The sequence below is a fragment of the Hippocampus comes genome, unplaced genomic scaffold (assembly GCF_001891065.2).
Source record: "Hippocampus comes isolate QL1 unplaced genomic scaffold, H_comes_QL1_v1.1 scaffold110, whole genome shotgun sequence".
Taxonomy (NCBI): domain Eukaryota; kingdom Metazoa; phylum Chordata; class Actinopteri; order Syngnathiformes; family Syngnathidae; genus Hippocampus; species Hippocampus comes.
In genome coordinates, this window is record NW_017805498.1 from 1,716,904 (window position 1) to 1,742,135 (window position 25,232).

Consider the following 25,232-nt stretch of genomic DNA (forward strand, 5'->3'; position numbering starts at 1 on the left):
TGCTATTCCCATGAGGTCACATTAAGTGAGTTGGAGTCTACACCAGCTGACTTTGCGTGAGATGCAAGGTGCACCCAAGACTGGTAAGCAGCCAATCCCAAAGAATATGGAATAACTCCAACCACGGGCAATTCAGAATTTTGAAGTTATCGGGCATGTGTTTGGAATGTGGGAGTAAACAGGAGTACCCACAGAACACCCATGCACACACCAAGGCAACATGCAAAATCCACACAGGATTGTTCAAAGGTTACATTCTAACAAACATCCATGCATCATAAATGACATATGCATCAAATGAAGATGAGAAAAAGATATAATTAAAAACACCAATGCCATGAGAGTGTCTCATTCAAATATCCCTTTTCTTTCATTTATTAATGTTTTGTTCACATTTGAAATACATATCCATGATTTGACCCTATGTAACATTGCACTTTAGTCTTTTTATGAAAGCCTTTTAACACATTCACATTTGCAACTGATGATGGCCCACTTTAAAAGCATTGAAACACGAAAATCACTTTAATGTCATCAAATATTTTGGTGTGTAGTTTATTTCAAAATATTAGAAGGCCTATGATGAGAGATGACACATTCAATTCTGTTTTCTTTTCATAGCGTAACAATGCTTTTTGGGGATGCCAGGCTCTTTTTTTTAAAGCAGTCATATTGTCACTTGGTTTGCTACAAATACTTAGCAGCATGCAACTTAACACACATCCATTCATTTCCAGTGCAAATGATTAAAAATGAAAAGAGGATAAATAAGGAACCCATCAGCAGCTCAATGTGTGTAGTCACTCCTGTAAAACAATCAAATTGTTGTGAGGAACAGGAAAATAAATGCTGTCTTAAATGTGCTGTACACTTTCAGATATACAACTGTATTTTTAGTGCAATTCCACGTCTTACACCAAAGCTGACATACACAGGGAAGGAGGGTCGACTTCACAAATATCTACGGTCCTCAAAGCAGAAGGCACATGTTTTCTCTTTTACTCTTTTTTTTCTAGTAATTTGTCAACTTGAGTGGACTTCCATTTTCGTGACATCAGGTCCAAATGGAAACAAATGATACACTGATCAATTATAAGGCATAATATAGTTCATCAGTAGTAAAAGTTCCATCAGTGAAATGTTCACCATATTTTAAAGTAAATGGATGCCCGATTTCTGATCCACAACAGGATGCCAAATGAAATCCTCCTCCAGGTCACGTTCCTCCTGCTTTGAGGGTTTTTAGACAGGCAGTCATTCTCATTCTGCTGTGCATCTTACTTTGGTGTGTTCCACTTCACCACTCACAGTTGCTCTTTCCTACATTCCTATGGTCATCCAAATATTGCATTCTGTACAGTATTGCACAATTCATATGATCTTTTAAGAACTTCTGCTCAAGTATACTAGCACTAAAACTATAAAATATCAATCGATGCAGTGTTGCTGTTTTGAACTGAACGACATTACATATGAGTAAATTAGAGTTTTTGTTTTTATTCCAAAGAATAAATCTGCACGACTTCAATTTATAGATATATAAATGATGAAATGCTCAAGAAACCACCTCACTGAACCCATATTAAAACACAGGAGGAAATTTGGAAACTAGGAAAGGCAGTGTCTAAATAACTGATATGTTTGTTGTCATGATGGTCCATATGGACTTTAATCAAGCAAGTGTAGAATGCCAGTATTTATAAAATAACAAAATATTGCATCGTGTATGTAGTTTGTGCAAAAATGCAGTGTTGCTGTTGTTTTGATCAAATTGAAAAGTCTATCAGTGATTGTCCTTGAAACCAAACATGTAAATAGACAAAATTACCCGACCTACCCGTCTGTCCTACACATGTACAGCATATGGGCTTGATATTAAACCTCCTACAGTATGTCCTACCGAGACTTAGAACTGTTTCTGAATAGATTTTAAAGTGGCTTGATTCCATATGTTCACTGAAGAGTCTTCTATTGTACTAAAGACAACTTGCCTTTCATTAAGATTCATCCATCCATTCATCCATCCATCCATTCATCCATTTTCTGATCCGCTTATCCTCACAAGGGTCGCGGGCATGCTGGAGCCTACCCCAGCTCTCTTTGGGCAGTAGGCGGGGGACGCCTGAAACTGGTTGCCAGCCAATCGCAGGGCACACAGAGACGAACAACCATTTGCATTCACAATCACACCTCGGGACAATTTAGAATGTTCCGTTAACCTGTCATGCATGTTTTTGGAATGTGGGAGGAAACCGGAGTACCTGGAGAAAACCCACGCGGGCACGGGGAGAAAATGCAAACTCCACACAGGAAGGCCGGAGCCAGTATTGAACCCTGTGCCTCTGCTCTGTGAGACCGACGTGCTAACCAGTCGATCACCATGCCACCTTCATTAAGATTAACACACAAAATTATAGTGATTGCTCCTACATCTTTTTTTCACACACAAAAAAAAAATCATACAGAAAAAAACACAGTGACGCTCTCACACCCTGTTTTCTCACACTCAGATAATCACAATGTTCACTTGTACATTAGTAATAATATGATTCTAAGAGGTAAAAGTCACTTCCATAAGTAGGAATTCCCTCTCACAGAAAGACTAAAGTGCTCAAGCCAAGCATGCACTGTGTGCACCTAGCTGGTAAAAGAGTCCTGATATACTTGAAGCAATCCATTCAAGAAAAAAGACATTATTGTTACAAATATGATCATTTCTGCATTTCATAATAAAACTTATGCAAAGAAGGCAAATATAATTCAGAGCTTGGCCAGCCTGTAGGATCAAATTCATGCAGGGATGTGAGATGTGTCTGTGGCCTATAGAGAAAAGTATAATTATTAGGTCCACACAAAGCAAAGCAAGAGATTTTACTGAAAAAGTTGCCACTGAAAGGATGACATATTTTTACAATTAAAAAGATGATTTAGTAGTATATTGTTGCTGTCTGATAACCGTAGACGTCACATTTCTGCTTTGTTTTCAGTTTTAAAGTATTTGGGACGGATGTCCATTTTTGGGACAGAGGACAAAGTGAGTTTTATTACAAAGGACTAAGCAAGGGTGCAAGTGGGTTTTCGTCCATCCCTTTAATTGTCCCTAATCGGGTTAAGTATGTGGTGCCTGAGACAAAATAACAAGGCCAAACACTGTATTTTCTGAAACAGCACAACCTTTTTCATCTCGTGTTTTTTTTTAGCAACACTGCCACCTAGTGTACATTCAGAGGACATAACAAAGTACCTACGGACACCCATTTCACTAACACTCAATCCATTTAAGAAAGTTGGCCACCAAGTTTTTTATTCCTCCTCCCCCCATTTGTGGCATGGATTTCTAAAAGTAAAGTTTTATTTATTATTTTATTTCATCATAGTAGCTACTTTTGTGTTGTGAAATACTAATGCAGAGTTACTTATCACTAAGGCATTAAAAATATAAAGAAACAGTGATGTCATTTTTGTTTGATTGATGGCCACTCTTATCTGCAGCAGCTAAGCATGGCGTGACTGAAAATAAGGTTTGGTACGCAGCAGTATACACAATAAATTCATCAATGTTTGGACGCAAGAGTCCTGGACATTTTTTCAAAGTGTGATATTGTTTCATGTAGCAAAACGTGTGTTTTGTGTTTTATGGACAACGCCTTTCTTTCGTGAAGTGACACAAACTTTGTGGTGAGCTCCTCTATGAAGAAGAAAGCATCCTAAAATCCATAATACTTGGTCGGTCATCTTCAGAGGTTGATGTGAGCATTAAGTAATGATATTAACATAAATTTTGATGACCATCGATCACAGTTTTGGTCCATCGGGCGACTTTTACAGTCCTTGATTACAGATTTGCATCACTGTACGGCAAGTGAGAAAGGACAATACATTAATGTCGGCAATTACAGGCATTTGAACCGTTTCATACAAGATTCCATGGGAGCCATAAATTCTTCGGAATTACTGAAATGAATATTAATGTTATTTTCTTTCTCTTTTCAATTCTGTAGCAGATGATTGCTGAACCGGGTCAAAGTGATATGTCAGCCATTCCGCCAGATAGTATGTAACTTTAATATTAATCATAATATCTGCAAATAATATCATAAAACTGAGCAAGGATAACATCACACAATCTAAAGAAATCGGGTAAGTATGGAGCAAAGTAAGTGCTGTCTTGTCCGAAGGTTATTTAAAGTTATTATATATATATATATATATATATATATATATACACGTTTAACAGATTTTGCGCATTGGAAGCGAACATGCACTCACAGCCACTGTTTGAAACAAAAGAGAATCTGTCCAGAATTTGTTCAAACAAGGACGAGCTGATGTAATCATGGCTTCTTATGACGGATACAAGCCATTTGAGGTCCTATCAACTTTTAAGGATAGGTAGCAAGGTGATTTTTTTTTCATTTGCGTAATTCAGTTTATTTGCCAGTTTGACTGACGTTCCACTGCATGACTCAATTAGCCCTGTTCAGCGAAAATGTACCTTTACTGTCTATCAGCTCCGCAAAACTCTACATTCATTATGTAAAGTAGTCGCAATGTGCGTTATGAAAATACAGCAACAACAATTACGCTCGGCCGTTGCGTCGTTACCTTTTTCCTGGCTCTGCATTTTCCTGTCGATCTGCATTCTGGCACACATATCTAGTTGAAACCAGACCTGACTTTCAGCAATCATGTAAAATCGATCACTAAAGACGGTGGAGTCACGCATTGTCACATGGGCTAGGCCGAGTCCGCCTCAAACCCTAGCCGCTGGCCAAGAATCTAAGAGTAAGAATCGTGGGAGTGGAGCAAAAAAAGTCTCCGGGCCATGTCTCGATCTTCCCGGCATCCATTAAAAAATTCAAATGAAAATGTGGAGTCCTATGATGGTTGCTGTTAGTATACTTTTGCAAGCATGGAAGATAAAAGGACCGTATCAGTCCTTGCCTTTGTTGTGCTATTATAACCAAATGAAAGGGTGATACGCTTGGTCTGAAGACTAACTGCATGTTTTAAAAGACAAAGTTGGCAGCCAATAGAGAAATGTTTTTATCATGATGCTATAATAAATGGCTGCTGTTACACAGGCCATGCAAGCGAACACAATCTAATTGTGTTAAAATATCTGAATCGTCATGAGTTTGTCATCAGCAACAATATCATATTGCACTGTATTTGAATAAACATGGAAGATTTTTTTTAAAACAAATATATCCCAACAGTCAAAATCCTGATGTGATTCTGTGGCAAGATTATTACCTTCCATTTCAAAAAGGACCACTCACTCACAAACTGATCACTGTTTCTCACAAGTTGATGCTGGAAAAGCCTCAGGTTCTTGGTTTTGGAAGACATACTGTGAAGTGACAGACACATGCACCGCAATGTGAGTGATTTTAATGCTCACTCTGACATGGAAAAGCTGACTTGGGAAGTTAATGAAATGGACAAAATAGCTAACACCTAGAAGGAAACATTTTATTGTAGAGGAATAAGGATGGACAAAATGCACATTCAACTTACTGATTTGAGGCTGGACTCCATCTCATTGAAGCTCCATTCAGTCAGTGGAAGGTTTACATTGAAGGGCTGCAAAAGAGACAAAAGCTGTGGCAACATATCTGGTTTGCAGGGCAGGGAATAGTGAGAGGCCGAATACTGTGTAAGTGCAGTGGTTATTTTAGAATTGTACAGTTACGCAATGGATAGAAGAAGTCTACATCCCCATGTTCAAATAAATTATTTCAAAACCTTTTCCACCATTGATGTGGAAATACATATTTCCGTATCCGATAACATGTCCAACTCAATTGACAATTTTGACATAGAAATCCTACTTTGAAGCATGGCAGGGCCATCATAATGTTTTGGGAGTTTTTTTGGCCTCACTCAAGATAAAGCGAATTATGAACAGTTCCAAATAGCAGTCAGTGTTAGAACAGAAATGTCAGGCTTCTCCAAGAAAGCTAAAGAAATGTAGGTGAAAGCGTACTAGAGCATCTGAAATGTATTTTGGATTCATCAAAGGCTCTTTAAATGGTGACGGGTACTTGCTGTCTTCTATTTAACACAAATTTGAATGAAATTAGTGAATGCTGAACACAGTCACATCTCGGTTACAAAAAGGTCAACCTCATTATATCAGTTGTTCATTTTTACTTCCCCTCTCTAAAACAACAACAACAAAAAAACATAATGAAAAACACACAATTGAGTTGTACAAATTATAGGTCTCATTTCTCGAGATGACAATAATCTGGTATTTGAAAAGGGGTGTGAAGACTATTTACAGCCACTATCAATGTGTGTGCATGCCTGTGTGTGCTTACGTCCATAACAGTACTGGTCCCTGGATCCATGTTACTCTGTTGATGGCTCCTGAGTATCAGCTGCTGCAACTCCTCCAAGCTCATATCCATATTTTCCACTGCATCAGAAGCACACTCCACTCTGCAGGCACAAATACACACCGTGACAAGTTGTGTGTGCATAAACATCAACTGGATGGGGGCACGTACCTTTCTATCGTAGATCTCTTAATCCTCCTCTCTGTCACTGAGGTGGATGAGCCTCTCCCCTCCAAAACAGATTGCACCATTGCGACAGGAAGGACAGGAGGTTCTGAGGTGCACACCTCACAGGAGGAGGTCAATGCCAGAGTGTCTCCTCCGCCAACACTGCCTCCTTTCACTCCTGCTCTCACTCCTGGACTCACAGGCTCTTCTTTGATCAGCATCAGGCACTTTTCCCTACGACTTAAAAAAATGAGGGAAATTACATACAAAGTGGTCTGTGTATACTTTTTTATTTATTTATTTTTTTTTTTTTAAGGCTTGCTACAACTGTCAAAATGAGAGTCAATCACAAAGCATCACGACCGATCCTGTAAGTGTTGGTAATAAAAGGCCATGTCCCATTTAAGTTGTAAATGACCAACCCTCAATAAATTAACTGACAAATGAAAAAAATACGTACATACATACATACATACATACATACATACATACATACATACATACATACATACATACATACATACATACATACATACATACATACTTACATACATACATACATTTCAGTCATACAATACTATATTTATTTCATATTTATATATGAATCATAGACTGGTCCAAGGCCAGACCTGTCATTCTGGAGGCTGTTACAATCACCAGAACATTTTCCACAGTGATCTGCAGATTCTCTCGCATGTCTCAAATATGTCTGACTGTCTCAGTGTGAGGTTGATCTTTAAAGAGAGCAGGGCTCCAATGGCCAATCCGACAGTTGTGGTGTTCTCTGGCAAACGCTCCTTTGACTGTATATTGCCAAGCTATGAGCAGAAGCTATGCATATGCATGCCAGGCCCTCAGTGAACCTGCTTCTATCGAGATTTTTGGGCAAAAACATGCACACAAGTGGCCAGTTGGGTGCCAATTTTCCTCTTGCCTCCTGTTCATCCTTGCACAATGCAGCAGAGGGCGGTACTGCTACCTAGTTATAGTAGTTTTACTGTACACTTCGACCATTCATGCAATTCTGGCCTGTATTTTGGTATTTCCTCCACATTCTCCTACTTCCACTGTGCTGGGAGACACAGCAACATTTCTGGCCAACGCCACGTATGCATGTGCCATCCTGAAGAAACAGCACTCCTTGAACAATTTCTGTGGATAGCAAACGTTATGCCTACAGTGCCAACATACCAGTGGCATGCAGTGAGATGTTATGGGGATAAAATAAATAAAGAACCTAAACAATCACCTTCCAAGTTTTTGTTTGTTTGTTTGTTTTTAGCAGGTGTGTTACCCTTTTTAGCAATTTCAAACAGCTCTTATCCATTTGTTGGGAGTTTGTGAGTCATGTTGAGTAGGATGACAGGAATTCATGTTGAGAAATATCCTACTACTTATATCAACTTCACTCACCTGGTCTCTTCAGGCTGCATTTGTAGCATGCTGGCTTGAGACATGTCTGTTACATCCGATATGATCGGTCCACCTGTTAGCGCAGTGGTAGAACACGAAGCAGTATCACTGGATGGCTGAAAAAGAAGAGCAATAAAGTCAAGTGAATTTACAGTACAGAATGCACGTAAAAAGGTCTCAGCGATTCATAAGTCCACAGGTCAATGTGATCAACAACCTCTTCCCCGGTCTAAACTACCCATCCCTGAAAAACAAGAAACAACTCAGAGAAAACACATCTGTGCAGAAATTGAAGAACCCTTGTGAAGAGATCACAGAGGAAAGAATAGTGATGTTTTTTTTCCTCAGGCAAAGTTACAACATGAAGGTGCTCACACCTGACAGTATCTCTCACTAAGCACTGCTTCCATCTAGTGTTGATATCACATACCAGCTGCAGCATACATGCCTTGATAGAAAACGTAGGATTTGTTGAATTTTTCCATGATGGTGTGTACAATTCATCTTTCATGTAAATCAGTGGTTAGTGTTGGATGCAAAGTAACTTCAAAGCACGGTCAGAAATTTGGAAACCATACAATTACATACTAATTGGTTACATCAGTTTGATGCCACTAAAAATAATAATTCTTTCATTCAAATCCCTTTTGTTAATGAAACAGAGTAACGCGTGCGCGCGCGCACACACACACACACACACACACACACACTGGTTAAGGTAAGATGTTTTATAAACTTCAATTCGCTAGATTAGCAAATAAGTGTATGGGAAATACTGTATATGTGAGTGTTATGTCTGTGGAAAGCTCTTTGATCAGGGCCTTAAAATGAAGCTGCACTGTTAGGTGATGCATTCCATTTACCATTTTAATCACATTGGCTTTTCATCTGTTGGACTATGATGTGGTTTTTTTGATTGTTTGTTTGTGTATTTTTTTTTTTTTGTTTTGGGTGGGGGGACGGACTAGCGATATGTGGCGCCCAGGCCGCTGACGGATGACGGCCAAATTTTGTAATTTTATGCGTCCGCGTGTGTGTGTGTGTGTGTGTGTGTGTGTGTGTGTGTGTGTGTGTGTGTGTGTGTGTGTGTGTGTGTGTGTGTGTGTGTGTGTGTAAAAGAGCTTGCACTTACACTCAAAATCGCTATTCGTGTTTACATCAGCGAATGGTGTTAGGATGAATTCACATTTTGCGCTTTTTGTAAAAATGCGCCATAATCCAACAAATGAATAATGTAATTCTCAAAATGTTCAATGGTAAATGGAGTGCACTCAAATAGTGCGCTATCTTCATCATCATTAAAGCATATAAAAGGAAATGCCAGAAAAAAGGGGTTGTTTGCCTCTCAGGAAGTGTGGAGACCTTTGTAAACGAATACCGGAGTACGTATTAATAGTCAAAGAATATTATTACCATCACCATAATATGTGTCAATATAGTATCTTGCTATTCAGGTTGCTATTTATCCCAGCACATTGAATTTTGTTCATGAATATAAGGAATCTGTAAATATAGGGCAGCTGCATAAAATGCATTGTGTACAATTTGAATTTTCTCTCACCGATTGTATGTAGAAGGGCTCTTGTATTTGCTCCATTGGGTTAGTATGGCTGAACTTGGAGGCAGGGGGGCTAATGGAGCCATCATCCAACATCAGTGGCCTGAACAGACAATGAGGTTTCAATGTTAAACATCTGACTCAGAGCAGTGTCAGTATGCTGAAAATCTTTTTTTTGGGGTAAGTTACTTAGTTAGTTAGTTTGGTTGTTTGTATATTTGTTTGGTTGTTTGTTTTAAATGACTGGTCAGTTAGTCAGTCAGTTATTTGGACTGTAGAGTATTGAGTAACGTCCTTAAAGTACTAGATGACAAAAGATTGAACACTGACACAGGAAAGGTGTCTGTGCTAGTTCTATTGGATCTCTGTGCAGCATTTGACACAATTGATCATAATATACCGGTACTGTTAAACCAGTTGGAAGCATGGGTGGGATTAAATGAAACAGTCCTGAAATGGTTCAAGTCCTACTTGGGGGAAATTAGTTACTTTGTGACCATTGGAAGTTTTGAATTTGATTGAATGGCCATGACATGTTGGAGTCCCTCAAGGGGCAGTCCTCAGACCCCTGTTGTTCAGTCTGTATATGTTGCCTTTGGGTCAAATGCTTCAAGGCGCCAATGTTGATGACTCACAGCTATAATTAATCAATATCCCCAAATGACAGCAGTTCAATTAACGCACTGTGTCACTATCGAGAGCAACTGGTTGAATCGACATTTCCTTCACCTCAACCGAAACAAAACTGAGGTCATTGTTTTTGGCAATAAAGAAGAGGGGAGTGCTGTTAGAAAACACATGCAGTCATTGTTTTTAGATCCTAAAGACCAAGTCTGAAATCTTGGGGTGCTGATAAACTCACACCTGACTTTCAGCATTCATATCAAATCAATCGCTAAAATAACCTTTATCAGCAGAAAAACATGTCCTGACTGAAGGATTGCATGCTCCAGGCAGACAAGCAGAAACGTATCCGTGCTGTAGAATAGATTTTAAAATTCTGCTACCAGTTTATAAATCAATGAATGAATTGGGTCTTGAAACTTTGCTGATTGAATGTACCCATTAGGAGCTCTGACATCTGCTGACTTGGGTCAGTTTGTGGAGCCCAGAGTTCAAAGTAAAAAGCTTAATTTTTTTTTGTAAAGTTGTGCTGTAAACAAATGGAATAAGCTACCAGCACAAGTGAAGTCAGCCCCAAGTGTAAATGCTTTTAACATCAAGTTAAAACTTTGCTTTTTTTCTCCATGCCTTGTCCCAAGTATTTTTTCTTTCAGAAACCCACTCTTATTTCTTTACTGAAAAATGTTTTTTGTCATTTACCGTTAATGTGTTGAAATGTGGTCAATATGTTCTTTTAGTCATTTTTGTAAGCTACCGGTACTTTAGTTTTTCTGTGCTTTGTCTCTGAATGTCATTAACTGTTGTGTTTCTAAAAGATTGTAGGTACTGTTTTCTTGCTTGTGTGAAGCACATTGGGTTGCCTTGTGTATGAAATGTAATATTTAAAAATAATATATTTTTTAAATTAAATCCTACTGTGGTCTGGAGTTGTGCTTATACTGAAACTGTTGTATTTATGTATTTATCATCGGATATAACCGTGATCTCCCAAATCATGTTGCCAGCTCATGGTAAAGCATGAGACATCATTGCAACTTTGCCAGGTGGCATGCTGACCCTGAAATGTCTGTTCTCTTGTCACCTTTGTGTGAGAACGGGCCTTTCCCACTGCAAGGCTGAACCAGCATTTTACATACATTGGCTGTAGCAGGGTCATGCACTCTACTTTGCCTTCCATCTGTGTGTGCGTGTGCATGCGTGTGTGCGACTGATTCAGCACTTGTCGCCATTCACACAGCCTGATGGTTCAGTTTGTCAGCTGAGCCAGCCCTTCCTTCTGCCCTACTGTGGCCCCATTTGTCTCACTTTTGTTGATAGGTACCCCATGTGTTTGTGTGTGCGTGAGTGTGCATGGGTGAGTGTGTGTGTGTGTGTGTGTGTGTGTGTGTATATGTATGTATGAATGTATGTATGTATGTATGTGCGTGCATGCGTGCGTACTCACAGCTTTCTCTTCAGGCTTACAGTGCCGGGTGTGTTGGACTGCATCTGGCTGAACAGAAACTGAATTAGCTGGCAAAGAGAGAAAAGGCACAGCATGAATCAGCAACCCTCTCTAAGCTTTCAATCTCTCTCTCTCTCTCTCTCTCTCTCTCTCTCTCTCTCTCTCTCTCTCTCTTTTTCTCTCTCTCTCTCTCACACACACACACAAACACACACACAATTATATGTCATGGGACTGGCTAAGGGAAAGGTGTTGTGGAAAATTACATTTAATGTATGTACAGTATATGTTTGCATGAGTCAAATACAATTGCTATTCATAAGAAGTATGTGTCCTTCATTCCATGTTTCTATTAATGATCAATAAAAAAAGAACATCTGAATGATAAAGAAATAATATTTCAAGTATCAGCATTGGGCATAATAGCTGATTATGTGTGGAAGTGTTTGTTGATTATGGCAGCTTGAAGAAAATGTGCATTCTTCGGAAAAAAAAAGGATGATGATGAAGGCAAATATGGTCAACTGCTTTGTGCACGTGTCTTCTTTGTGACTGAAATAACACTGGCACAATTGTCAATCAAGGATATTTCATCAACTGCCTATTAATATGAGTACTGTAGTCCTATTCTTCTTATCATATGGACTGACCTTGTTCATGACCTTCTGTTGCTGTGTGTGGTTCTGTCTCAGTGAAATCACCTCTCTCCACAGAACCTCATTCTGCCTTCAAACAGTACAAGAAAAAGGTATGATCACAAGCTCAAGGAAACATAGTTTGTATTCATTTCAATGAATGCAAGAAAAAATAACTTTTTCTGCAGTGATGAAATGATACAGCGTTCTACACAGCCCAACTATTGTGTTCGTATTTCTCTTCTTTGTGTTCTTGCATGGCATCCAAAACTGTTTACGTTAATGGTAAGATTGCTGTTAACATTTTTGTGTCATCTGTTCGTTATGTCTCAAGTGATCAAATTGTTTTATAGTACTGCACATTTGTTGTTTGTGGCGCCATCCAAACAGAGTTTTGTGAAATAATCATTCTGTGTTCCCGTGGGCATTTTTAATTCTGTTGAATGTTCTTATCAATAGCTCAGGCTATTGAGGTATGAAAAGTAACCTAGTTTATTCAAATGTGGCTTCAAATACTTTTTAACTGTATGCATGTGGATGCACAGAAGTGATCACTGTGTGTGTGTATGTGCGTGCGTGCGTGCGTGCGTGCATGTGTGTGTGTGCCAGTCAGGTGAGCAGGTGAACATTCTCTGCTCTCATGAACGAACAATGCTGAGTACAAAGAAGCGGCAGCACACAAAGAACACACGGCAGCAATTGAACAACAATAGCCTCCAGAGATTTAAAAAAAAAAACAGCTCTGTCATTGTACAAGTTGACATTACAACATTGCAACAGTTTTTTTTCAAGCATGCATATTTTGAACGCCTGTATTTAGAGAATAAAGATTTTTTTTAAATGAAATCCTAATTGAAAAGTCTGTCTGACATCCTTATGCAATATCATTTTTTAATCTGTAACAGAATTTTAGCTCTTCATGAATTTGCTTCTGTTTTCTGTATTAGTCTGCTAGCCCTGTTCCAGGATCATGAGGAGCACACTGAACCTGTCTACTCACTGCTTCATGTCCTGCATCTGACACTCCATGTTGTCCTGCTGTGTTCTCAGGAGCTGAACTTCATAAAGTAGTTTACTGAGGTCCTCTTGGCGAACTTTGGTCTCTTCGCTCTTCACTATTGATACCTGCACACATGGTCTTTCTGTGACACTGAGGTTTTTTTTGTTTTGTTTTTTTTTTTGGGGGGGGGGGCACATGATTCTTTGTTCTGTAAATATTTGATGTCCATACAATACCTTCCTTTTGATGTGTTCCAGCATATGTTCATGTCCCTGAAGGAAGTACAGATGTTGGAACTCTGTATCATCTCTCTCAGGCTTGACCAGACCGCTTTGCTCAATATTTACAACTTTTCGAAAGCCGTCTAGACATGCGGGCAAAGCAGAACACCAATGCATTAGGAAGAAAAGTGGGGGGGGGGGGGGGGAAAGCGGAGATGAAATGAGCATAAAAGAAGACTCACACATGTTGAGCTGTCGGACAAAGCTTGCCATATTATTGTGTTTAAAATACTTTGGTAGAACTTCCTTAGCAAAGCGACCCTGGTCGAACACATGGAAACTGGTCCCAGTCTGAAACAGACAAATGCAGTAATTACTGTTATTAACTTTTCTCATTCAGAACTTGTGTCCAATGGAGTCACTTCATATGCAGTATCACATCTACACTCAAAGGATATTTTAAAGATGCATGTTATCTATCTATCTGTCTATCTATCTATCTATCTATCTATCTATCTATCTATCTATCTATCTATCTATCTATCTATCTATCTATCTATCTATCTATCTATCTATCTATCTATCTATCTATCTATCTATCTATCTATCTATCTACTGTGATCCCTCGCTATATCACACTTTATTTATCGCGGCTTCAGTACATTTTTTTTCCAAAGTACTGTATTCAGAAAAAAATGCCGAATGACTCAGAGGTTTTGGACATGACTGTACGCATGATTGGTTCCCGGCACGTCTCCTGAAAAGTGATGATTTTGGAAGGAGGATTCTACCTGACGCAGTGTTTTACTGTTTGCACTGTAAGTTGTCTACAATCACCCTCATTGGGATTCAGAAAGCCAATAACAACACTGCACAAAGAAAAACAAATATTTTAAGTCGAATTGTGGACATGGGACAATATCCTAACGGAAAATTGTACTTGCAGCCCTCTACGAATAAGTGCAGTCTTCCTATTTCTTATAGGTCACAAAATGTCATCCACATCACAACAATTATCTTCACTTGCGATGAGCAATTTCAGAAAACTTTTGACCAACCTGACACAAGCAAACGATAATGTCGAACACAGCAGAGAATTGGACTCTATTATTTACATGGATGTGCCAAAGTATTTGCGACTTGTTCAAAGAAATGAGAAATAGCTTTTTTTCAGGTGCTCAAGTGACATAATAATATGACAATTGGACAAGTCATTTTTGAGAAATGAACCAAATCAACTGAGAAGAACTGAAACACAAAATGTATGGTTAGGATGTCAGAGGAAAATGCATCACATGACTGTGAGGCAGCTGTCTTGACCACTATAACATCACACTACCCTATCTATGCCATTAAAATGACAAAAATGGTTGTCCTCAAGGCAACCAGCAGACAGACGCTCCAACCAGCTCACTAAAAAAAATTGCATGAAGTTAATTGTTTTGCTTTGTATTTATCATGCAAAACGAATTTGTTCAAGATCGAGGTCTTACAAATGCACGGCTTTGAGAACGATGGACGTGACAGAGACAGTACACATGACCGGTTTTCATCCAGGGTTTCTTGTTTTTTTGCATATGGCATTTTCTAAACAATACTTTTTTCTTTCTTTCTCATATTCGCAAAACAGTCTCTGTCACAATTTTTGTAAATGTCATAGTTTTTCACAAATCTATAATTTTGGTCAGTCCATATGTGTGCGTGTTATTTTTGCAAATTATTCGCCAAAGTGTTGAAAATGGTTTGCTGTCTTTGGCGAAGTAATGTTGAACAAACGTGCCATTTTTGGGGTTTTCTGAAAAGTGATGATTTCGAAGGCATGAGGATTCAGCCTGTCGCCAGCAAATATACATTGCCTTTTTTCTATATTGTATTAGTAGTATTAGTGGTACTATTACAGTGTAAAGATATAAAATATGTCACAGGGAGCAAACTGACAAGAAAAAAAAATAATGACTGCTGACTTCATTTTCAATCCTGCAAATTCGCAGGAAAGATCAGTCATTACAAAAAATAAAGTATCCAACCCTATGATATGGCATAGCATGATCATGAGTTCTTTGTGGCTTTTATTGTGGAAATTCTAAAATTACTAAATGAGTTTTTCTTTGTTATAATTAATATATAGCCTAATGACTCGCTGCACTGGCTTATAGCTAACCTGTAAATGAACGATAAAAGGTGTTAGCAAGACATTTTTATTTTAATACAAAGACATTTGTATGAATTGTACATTAACATATGCGTGTGCTGTTGTTGTTCCTTGATTAGAATGAAAAAAAAATGCCCTGTGTACTTGACACCTATTCATTTGGGTCGTCCAAAGCTGACACATTACATTTCAGTTTTAGTATGACATGGTATTATGGGAACCTATTTAACTGTATGTCAAAAGCAAGGCTTTTGAAGTACAGAGTAAATTGAGCCCTTGTTTACGAGTGTCCGGGAGATGATTTTAGGCTACTTACAGCGCTCCAGCAAATTAGGTGGTTGGTATCCGGATCCTCCACTAGAGTCCACAATTTGGTGAGGAAAGCCGGAACATTGCTGGTGTAGCTGCCATCTACACCCAAAGCACCTGGAGACTCCTGCATACTGACTCGCTCCACTGCCACAGCCGCCGGTCACGACAGGAAACCAGAGGAAGGAAGGCCTGTATACAGTGTATGCGTGTGTGTGTGCGTGTGTGTGTGTGTGTGTGTGTGTGTGTGTCTATGTGTGTCTTCCAAGTCCCCACACTATTCCATGTTGGAGAAATCCACTTGTGGAAATCCGTTACTGATATTCCCAAACTGGCCGCAGTCTATTTGATTCCATGCCTGTCAAGCACAAGCTCACCTTGTTTATGTCATGTCCAGTTTTGTATTTACCTTCGCTTGTCTTGACTGCTTTATCAAATATTCTTTAAATATCTGTATTAATCTCTTTGTAGGGGTTTTCAAATGCCTTTGATCTTTCTGTCCTCTCTCTGCCCCACCGTCATTCAACTGAATGTCATCACACATGGACCTTGTCAGCACCCAGACCATTCAAACCCATCCCTAACACCCATATGCGCAAGCGAGCACACACACACACACACACACACACACACACACACACACACACACACACACACACACACAAAACAAACATGCACGCACGCACGCGCGCACACACACACAAAACAAACATACACACACACACACACACACACACACACACACACACACACACACACACACACACACACACACACACACACACATTCTTTGGCCCCCTGTGGACAACATAGGGACTAAAACAATCAGCTTTCAAATAAAATTTTAGTTAATCCACCAAATTCCAGTCCCCTCATAGTGTGTATGTCAGCATAGTTGTATGACACTTTGTGCTGATGAGATGTTCAAACATGCCTCAGTGTTGTGGATGGAGTGAAGAAAACATAATACATCATATTCAATTTCTGATTGAGTCACATTTGGGTTCTGGGCTGGCTCTACAGAAGTGGGACTAAAAAGGAATGTGTAAACTCAAATATAGAAATGTTTGAGTTGAAACATTCATTTTTAGTTGTCAATATCATTAACAGTGTTTGATACAAGTGTACAAGGAATCGATGGGTAGCGGGTGGTGTATTTCATATGTAGTCTCTTCAGGCAGTTTATAATTTTGGGTAAAGGTGAACATGAATACATTTGGTCCAAATGTATTCAAGTTGTCAGTAAGATCCAAATGATTTGGATCTTACTGACAACTTGACATCAAACGTCAGAGTGTAAATTATTATGGCTATTGCCATTTCTCTACTGTGAGTGGATTTTAAAACTGTATCACTCGGTTTCAGCCTCTAAGAGGCACTATAACACCAGAATTTACCAGACGACAATGCAAAATCGAGTCGCAAATACCTGTACTGTACTCCTCGAAGTCAAAGTATAGGGGGCCTGGTTTTGTTGCCTCAGTATTGCATCTCTGCTCTTTGCAAATGATGTGGTGATGTTGTCTTCTTCAAGCCATGATCCCCGACTTTCAGTGGAGCAGTTTGCAGCTGTCTGTGAAGTGGTTTGGATGAAAAACAGCACCTCCCAATATGAGACCTTGGTGGAATACCCTCTCCAGGTTGAGAATGAGATCCTGCCCCTAATGGAGGAGTTCGAGTATCTTGGGGTCTTTTTCACAAGTGAGGGCAGAATGGAGCGTGAGATCAACAGGCGGATTGGTGCAGCATTTGCTGTGATGCTGACTTTGTATTTTTCTGTTGTGGTTAAAAAGGAGCTGAGCCGAAAAGGCGTTCTACGTTCCTACCTAGTTATGTGTATCACCTTTTGAAATCTTAAATCTTTTTTAATCTCTTTTACAGGAGTATAGCAGAGCAGCCGAGTTGCACAGCAAGTAACTTTGGTCTATATGAAACAAAATGAACCCTGCCTGTGACCTGAACTGGACATGAAACTTAACCTGTTTTAATATGATAATTTACAGGTATGTGATGTTCTAAATTTAATTAATATGATCGGTTTCACATTTGAACATAAGCGTTTACATTTCAACATCATAAGTTAAAACAGAAAGTAGTCCGAATTCTGGTGCGGACCAACAAAATGGTAACTCGTTGTCGAAGAGATACTACTGACTACTGGTGACCATGAGCAAGGACCCCCGCCCCCACCCCTCGACCCCATCTTCCAACCTCCCCTCCACCCACCATAGCTCAAGAAGTGTAGCACTGTGCACCGCTTCACTCTGGCATCTTCTTTTGTAGCACAGTCGTCCACACAATCATGATCTATTGTCAATTTCCGGGAGAAGTCCAGTGCAACTGGAGGACAGAGAAACCAAGATAAGTATAGCAAGAAATCCTGAAAAGGAAAGATAATTATCAGTGTAAGTCAGAGAAAGTTGGAGCAAGTACTTTGGACCAGGGATCAGTCATTGCTTCTCACAGCAGAAACAACTGCACGAACCACGTTAATCTAACAGGTGACACTTTCTTTAAACTCACACCTATCACTTGTTTCTTTGCTCTGGGCAATGGAGGCAGACTACAATGAGTCAATGGATTTGACGACTACCAAACCTGTACTGTATATAGTTACTGTAGATGGTACAATATTATAAAGACTTTTTTTAAACAGTATATTGGTTTAATGTGCATTTCTTTGCGTGTGATTTCTCTATGGTTTTCTCTGTCACACCACACTGGCTAATTGGTCTGGGTAAAGTTCACACTGACATCTAAAAAGGCCTGATCTTTGTGATAAACAGAAGTGGAGGCCGATAGTACTCAGTGGAGTCTGCAGGATGAGACCAATGAAGCAAAATCTCAAATCCTCTTTTTAACTATTATTCTACACATACTCATGGCGGCTCATGGACTTTTCACCTTTTAACATCAATTCTATTATCTTTCTATAAGTAGTAATAGTCTTTTTGTACAACATGCAACAAAAGGGAATAAGATTGCACGTCCTTTACAATTTATGACTTGAGAACTCTTATATATTTTGCTTAGAAGATAACATTTTAGAGTTACAAGAGCGAAGGTGTAGAGCGGGACCGGTTAGGTGGCCACAAGATCTCAGATTTTTGCAAATGATGGAATGGCTTTGGCCCTGCGATTGGCTGGCAACCGGTTCAGGGTATACCCCGCCTACTGCCCGAAGACAGCTGGGATAGGCTCCAGCACCCCCCGCCACCCTTGTGAGGATAAAGCGGATCGGAATATGGATGGATGGAGGGATGGAATGGCTCTATTGGTGTCATCAAGCCACAAAACACTCACTGCTGGGTGTGAAGCAGTTGGGATGAAAAACAAGCACCTCCAAATCTGAGACCATGGTCCTCAGGCAGGTTGGGGATGAGAATCTGCCCAAGTGGAGAACTTCAAGTATGTTGGAGACTTGTTCACAAATGAGGGAAGAATAGAGAGGTCAATAAACAGGCAGATCAATTCAGCAGCTGCCCTGATGGGGACTCTTGTTTCAGTCTGTTGTGGTGAAGGAGGCGATGAACCAAAAAGATGAAGCTCTTGATTTACATTCCCACTAACATCTATGGTTACGAGCTATGGGTCAACAAAAGAAGGTGAGATGCTCCTGGCGAGGTGTTCCCGTATAAGAAAAAGAAAATGGATGGATGGATGGATGAATGGGTAATGTGTATGGATGGATGAATGGATGGATGAGGGATGGATGGACCTTAAAGAGCACATCCATTGGAGTTTGTTTACTCTTTGTACAGATGCCACACCATTTCAACACACACACAAAACACATGACCCCGTTCTTCATATTGAAAGAATTTATTAACTACCGATAATCTACAGATAACATAGGAATTGATGGAGGGTTATAAAAACTAGATAACATGATGTAGATAAGAAAATGCAGAGTGTGAACTGGAGGGAAAACAATAAGTGCAAGATATAGAAGCCTAGATCTAAAACAGCTGATATTTAGGAGGTACTTATTCTCCTAAATGTAATATGCACCAAATTTAAGCCTAGTATATTGCAAAGGTGCACTTACTTTTGTCGAAAGTGAGTCTTGCTTGGCTCACGATGATGATGAGGATTCGCAATGAATTTCTTCATCACTGAAGCACCAAAGGTTAAAGAGGTTGAGGAAAGAGTTAAAGTTTGCAAAAAGGAAAAAAAAAAGAAAAAAGGAAGAATGAGAGCCTGGGGTCCTCCTTTGCTCAGAATGACGGTAGCTGATTGAGATCACGTCAGGTTGCTCTCATAAAAGGGAACTATGGCATGTCCGGCCGGGGCCAGCTATGGAAGCGCAGAGGCAGCTTTGTTGCGAGATGCAAAATCTTTGATCAGGCTGAACGCTTTCCGGGAGTCTGTCACGGTGCGATGTGATTGCAGAGCTTCTCAGCAGGTGTGTCAGAGTAACCAAAAAAGAAAATTACGAAAGCAAAATTTTCCTTCCTGGTGCGGTGAAGACTGACAAGATGTTGCATCACATTTGGAAATTGGTAGGGGGTGTCAGAGTGACTCCACAATGACATTTTAATCTTCTATCTCAGTGACTGTCCTATTTTGGAACGTGGCAATTCTTCTGAAAACAAGGGAAAAAATATCTTTCCCGGTCCTCCTGTGGTGGGAGTTGCAAGACGAAGGTAACTGAGGCGTTGGAAAATATCTACCAAAGATTTGGTAAACTAATTATCAGCCTGTGCTCACTGGAAGTGTTAAAAGTTCTGTTCACCGAATGTTAGAAGGATGTCCTGGTTTTTGCCCACTGGGGTGACACTGGGGCAGCTGCAATTTCAGACATTTTAAGTCCCATGTCTGTATTTTGTATTTTGAAGCATGTCGGGGGAGACAGGAATTTGCTTGTTTGTTTTTCAGTCATATCTGTTACACCGCCTCCTCCCATCATCGTCCTCAGATTCATTCATTTAACTTGCTTTTAATGGTTTATTCCAGGGGTGGGCAATCCCAGTCCTGGAGGGCCGCTATCCTGCATGTTTTCCATCTGTCCCTGTTGCAACACACCTGATTCAATTGTTCAGGCCTCGACAGAGCTTGCTGATGATCTGATCATTTGAATCAGGTGTGTTGGAGAAGGGACAGATGGAAAACATGCAGGATAGCGGCCCTCCAGGACTGGGATTGCCCACCCCTGGTTTATTCTCTCTGACGTAATCTTAATTTATTCATTCCCTCTGTAATCTGATCTGCACATTCTGAACATCACATCTTTCCACCCAAGAACACCGGTTTAAATCTCAATTAAGGATTTAAATGATGAGAAATAAACACTGGAAACCAACACATTAAAGATTGATAGGTAGTAATGTGTGAGCAAATGTGTGTAAATGTCTTCATAAATTGAAACATTCATACACAATTAGGACGAAAGACAAATCAATTCCATGCTTAGAACAACAGTCTTTGTCTCTTCTGCAATGTGGCCATCAGGAAGGGGAAAGTGTTTGTTTCGATTGGCATATTCGTGCCACTGTTAAGCGTTAAAACAGGCTCAGAGTTTCACCGCATGATGTTTGAAAAATAAAGGAGAGAAGCGTCATGCCAGGGCTTACCAGCTATCTATGCTACAATAGTAAATAATAGTTACTGTCCTTTCATTTTTATGTCTGCGCTATGCTTCAGTGCATTGCCCTTAGTTGGATCTTCATGCGATAAGGTTTGGGAGTGAGCGTGACCCCATAGACTGGGGTAAAGTCTGGCTCTCCTGCATCCTCAGGCCAGATGAACTTGAACTTCCTCAGCAGAGTCACCGTGATGAGGAAGAGTTCCATACGAGCCAAACCCTCACCGAGACACATGCGAGGACCTGTACATTCAAATTTGGGAGAAATCGTAAACAGCAGTTTCAACATGTCAAAAAGGTGCCCGCATACCTGCTGAGAAAGGCATAAAAGCCTCTGGCTTCACAAAGTCACCCTGGTCATTAAGGAAATTCTCAGGATTGAATTTATGAGGGGATTTCCACTGGCCTTCCTCATGCAGCACTGAGGTCAAATTTGGGATGATCATTGTCCCCTGGGGAATAAAAGACACCAAATAATATGGGGACTAAAGCAGTATAGAAGATAGATGGCTAATAAAGATTCATTTTTTGTTCAAGTCTCATCAAAATGAATTAATAAATAAAGCATAATAATGGTAAATCTGATGCCTTTTTTTTCCCTCTTACTTTTGCCAAGCCAAGCCATGAGGGAAATAGCTATCGCATGGAATGTTTTTATTTGCTTATTAATCGAATGACGCAAAAACTACAGCTTTTCAATCAAATAAAAAATAATGCATTGTTTTATACAAAAACGTGATTTCAAATTGACAGTGCAGACACTGCACAAACATAAATTACTTGTGATTCAGTTACTGGTTTGGTCCATAACATGTTAAAAAAAGGGAGTGAACCTCAACAATTTGATTTCCGCCACTTCCGGCTGTTTCTTGTTGTCTCATACATTATACCGTATTGGCCCGAATATAAGACGGCCCTGATTCTAAGACGACGCCCTGTTTTTCAAGACTCAAGTTTGAAAAAAGACTTTTTGAACACCAAATTAATTTTTATACAGAAAATAATTACAGTACATCTAAAACAAATGATTATAACAATATATTTGAGAAAAAAAAGCATGTTATTGTTCCTCATTAAAATCTTAATATCTGAACATTTAAATATGTAAACTAAAGTGCAATCACATTCGTAAATGAATGGCTTCTGATTTTTGAAACGTAAATTACATCATAAATACTCCTCAGCTGCTGGTTAACCTGGCCGATCTTCGACCCACGTTTCTCCATTTTCTGTTGTCTCTTCTATTATTTTCTTCTCTTTTCTTTCTTACCTCTATTTTTTTTCTTCTTCATGCTACCGCTATTTTTATTTTTATTCTTCGTGACAGGGGTTCATTTTGGCCTGGGGAGTCAAGTTCAGCATTCGCTTCAATGATATCTGGCGCCATCTAGCGTCATGAATGGGTATAATGTCTAGACCCCGAATGTCAAACTCATTTCACATGGTGGGCCACATACGGCCTCGGTAGATGTCATTTTCAGTCTGATTTCAATGCAAAAAACACCGTCTTATATTCGGGCCAATACGGTAGTTGGCCTCACCACTGTATTTCATCTCACCACACTCACCGTTGCTCTTAACTGTTGACTCTTAAGTATTTAAAGTCCTCCAATCTGGCTCTTTTTCTCCCTTGAGCCTCACTCTTCCCCATCTATCTCTCTCACTCATGTACTGTATATATATATACTCAAATATTCCGTTTGATTTAGGCTAAGTTTCATTCCTTTCCATTCCAGCGCATGCCTCCACCTTTCTAAATGTTCCTCCATCTGCTATTTGTTTTCACTGCAACGTCATCTGTAAACCTCACGGTCTGCAAACTCCTATTTCAAACTTAAAACACAACTCACCACTGTTCTTTTCCTCTCATACATGTCATGTATTATTTGAACATACCGGTACTTGCCTGCCACCCCAGACTTCCTCTTAAGTACCACCTGCATCCGTGTTACTCGTCCTAGACATGAAACCACATCGTTCTTCACAAATACGCAATTCACTCCTGAGTCCACCACCCTTTCCCACCGTGTGGCTCATCCACTTTATTCCTTTACAGTTCCCATGTAGATGCTTCCAGACCTCCACTGGTATGTCATCAGGACCAACTGCCTTTTTGTTCTTCAACCTTTTTTTTGTTGCATTCTAATTTCTCCCTGACTAATCACTATTACAACCTGGCCCTCCACAATTTCCTCTTCGAGTATTCCTTCCTTGCGTTTTTTTCCATCCATGTAGCACACTACTGGCACCAGTCAACACATTTCCATCTTTATCCAAAATCACTTGAAACTACTGCACAGAAAGAGAAAGCGGATAGAAGCAATAATGTTTACTTTTCACCGTTTGAATCAATAGAGTACTTCCGCCTTAGCCCATAAAATGAGACAAACCTATCAGTCGATCAAACACAATTTATCTAGAACACAGTCATGACTTCATCAAACTTTACAAAATGGTGGCATATGATGCAGACAGCATTGAACTGTGGTCAATGAACTAGAAACAAAGCAAAAACCATAAGATAACCTATGAGACTTTTTCAATTTCAGGCACATTTCATCAAACGTCACAATGCGACCACATACCATGAAGTGCCAATTAATAGGTGGCCTAACACAGGAAAACAAATATGGAGCTTCAAGATGTTTTCCCGTTTGTTAACAGTTCACCCCAAATGGGGGGCTGGCATTCATGAAGCTAAAGAGTCCTGTGTGTTGTCCTGTCTCTTACCTTAGGAATAGAATATCCCATCAACTCTGTGTTTTTTGTCGTACAGTGAAAGACACTCAGGGGCACTGTGTTCGCTATTCTCTGAACTTCATGGATTACTGCCTGTAAAAAACAAAGAAAGATACCCTGAATTCTTGGGAGTTTGGCACCTGCTCTTTTAGCTATTGGAAGATTTTATTCACAATGACAATTGGTTCAGCATATGAAGATCACTGTTGCGTTTGGTTTTAAGGTGTTTTGATTTGATTTATCTGCATGTATGAAGCATGAACAAAAGTGTCTGACCAATCAGATGGCCATTTTGACAATCAGAAAAACTTTATTTCAGTTTCTTTTGAAGGAGGATGCTAATTTTCAGGAATAAAAAACATAGTTGGACTCGGTCCAGTTGATCAAAATATTTTGTCCAACGGCAGAGTCTGAGACAAGTCCAAGTCAACTGCTAAGGAGTCCGAGTCAAGTGCAAGAAAACAAAAAACACACGAGGACTCTAGACTCGGACTTGAGTTCAGACTTGGGTAGGCTACTACAGCCCTGCATTCAAAAAAATAAATATGATCCATTTGACTGGAACTCAGAGACTAAAAACTAAATTGACACAATGTAGTTTGTAAAAAATGCTATATTTCAAATTGTGCACCTTGGCTTTGCTTCTTTTCACTGTTACTATGATATTGCTTGGTCTTTTACAAAAGCAGATGTCATAATCATAATGTCAAAGAAAATATTTATTTCAAAAACTAACTCAAAATTAAAATAATTTGCATCATTATAGCATACAGTATAAAACAGAGTACGGTATAAAACTTCAACACTGATGTTATTCTGGGAAGATTTACCTGCACGTATGGCATATTGTTTCTGTCATCAAAACATGCTTTATCCTTCCCTTTCAAGACCTCATCAATCTCCTGTTGGCAATGCTCTAACAAATACAGCAGAAAAAAGATGCGTGAGTTGAAAAACAAGTTTGTAAAAAGTGGAAGTCACTGCAGCTGAAAATCAATTCCATATTCAATATTCAATAACATGAAAGGGATCGGGTGATAT

At 39.5% G+C, this 25,232-nt stretch overlaps 2 protein-coding genes across 3 annotated transcripts in view; both read right to left on the bottom strand.

Annotated features, from left to right (window-relative positions):
* Positions 1-2,253: 2,253 nt before the first annotated feature.
* Positions 2,254-16,361, bottom strand: hsf4 (heat shock transcription factor 4). Its single transcript, XM_019876898.1, has 13 exons — positions 15,876-16,361; positions 13,650-13,758; positions 13,423-13,550; positions 13,187-13,311; positions 12,202-12,277; positions 11,552-11,619; positions 9,487-9,586; positions 7,926-8,041; positions 6,516-6,752; positions 6,327-6,447; positions 5,521-5,586; positions 5,257-5,353; positions 2,254-2,820 (listed from the first exon to the last, which is right to left on the bottom strand). The coding sequence occupies exons 1-12, from the start codon at positions 15,999-16,001 to the stop codon at positions 5,294-5,296; spliced, it is 1,332 nt and encodes a 443-aa protein (XP_019732457.1). The 5' UTR covers positions 16,002-16,361; the 3' UTR covers positions 2,254-2,820; positions 5,257-5,293.
* A 4,688-nt stretch (positions 16,362-21,049) lies between these two features.
* Positions 21,050-25,232, bottom strand: part of LOC109519987 (cytochrome P450 2F2-like) — a 10,922-nt gene continuing 6,739 nt past the window's right edge. For both annotated transcript variants that reach the window (XM_019876897.1, XM_019876896.1), the window contains 4 exons: positions 25,022-25,107; positions 24,183-24,284; positions 21,763-21,904; positions 21,050-21,695 (listed from right to left, as the gene is read on the bottom strand). In XM_019876897.1, coding sequence (XP_019732456.1) covers positions 21,508-21,695; positions 21,763-21,904; positions 24,183-24,284; positions 25,022-25,107 — 518 coding nt within the window. In that variant the 3' untranslated portion in view covers positions 21,050-21,507. The remainder of the gene's footprint in view (positions 21,696-21,762; positions 21,905-24,182; positions 24,285-25,021; positions 25,108-25,232) is intronic.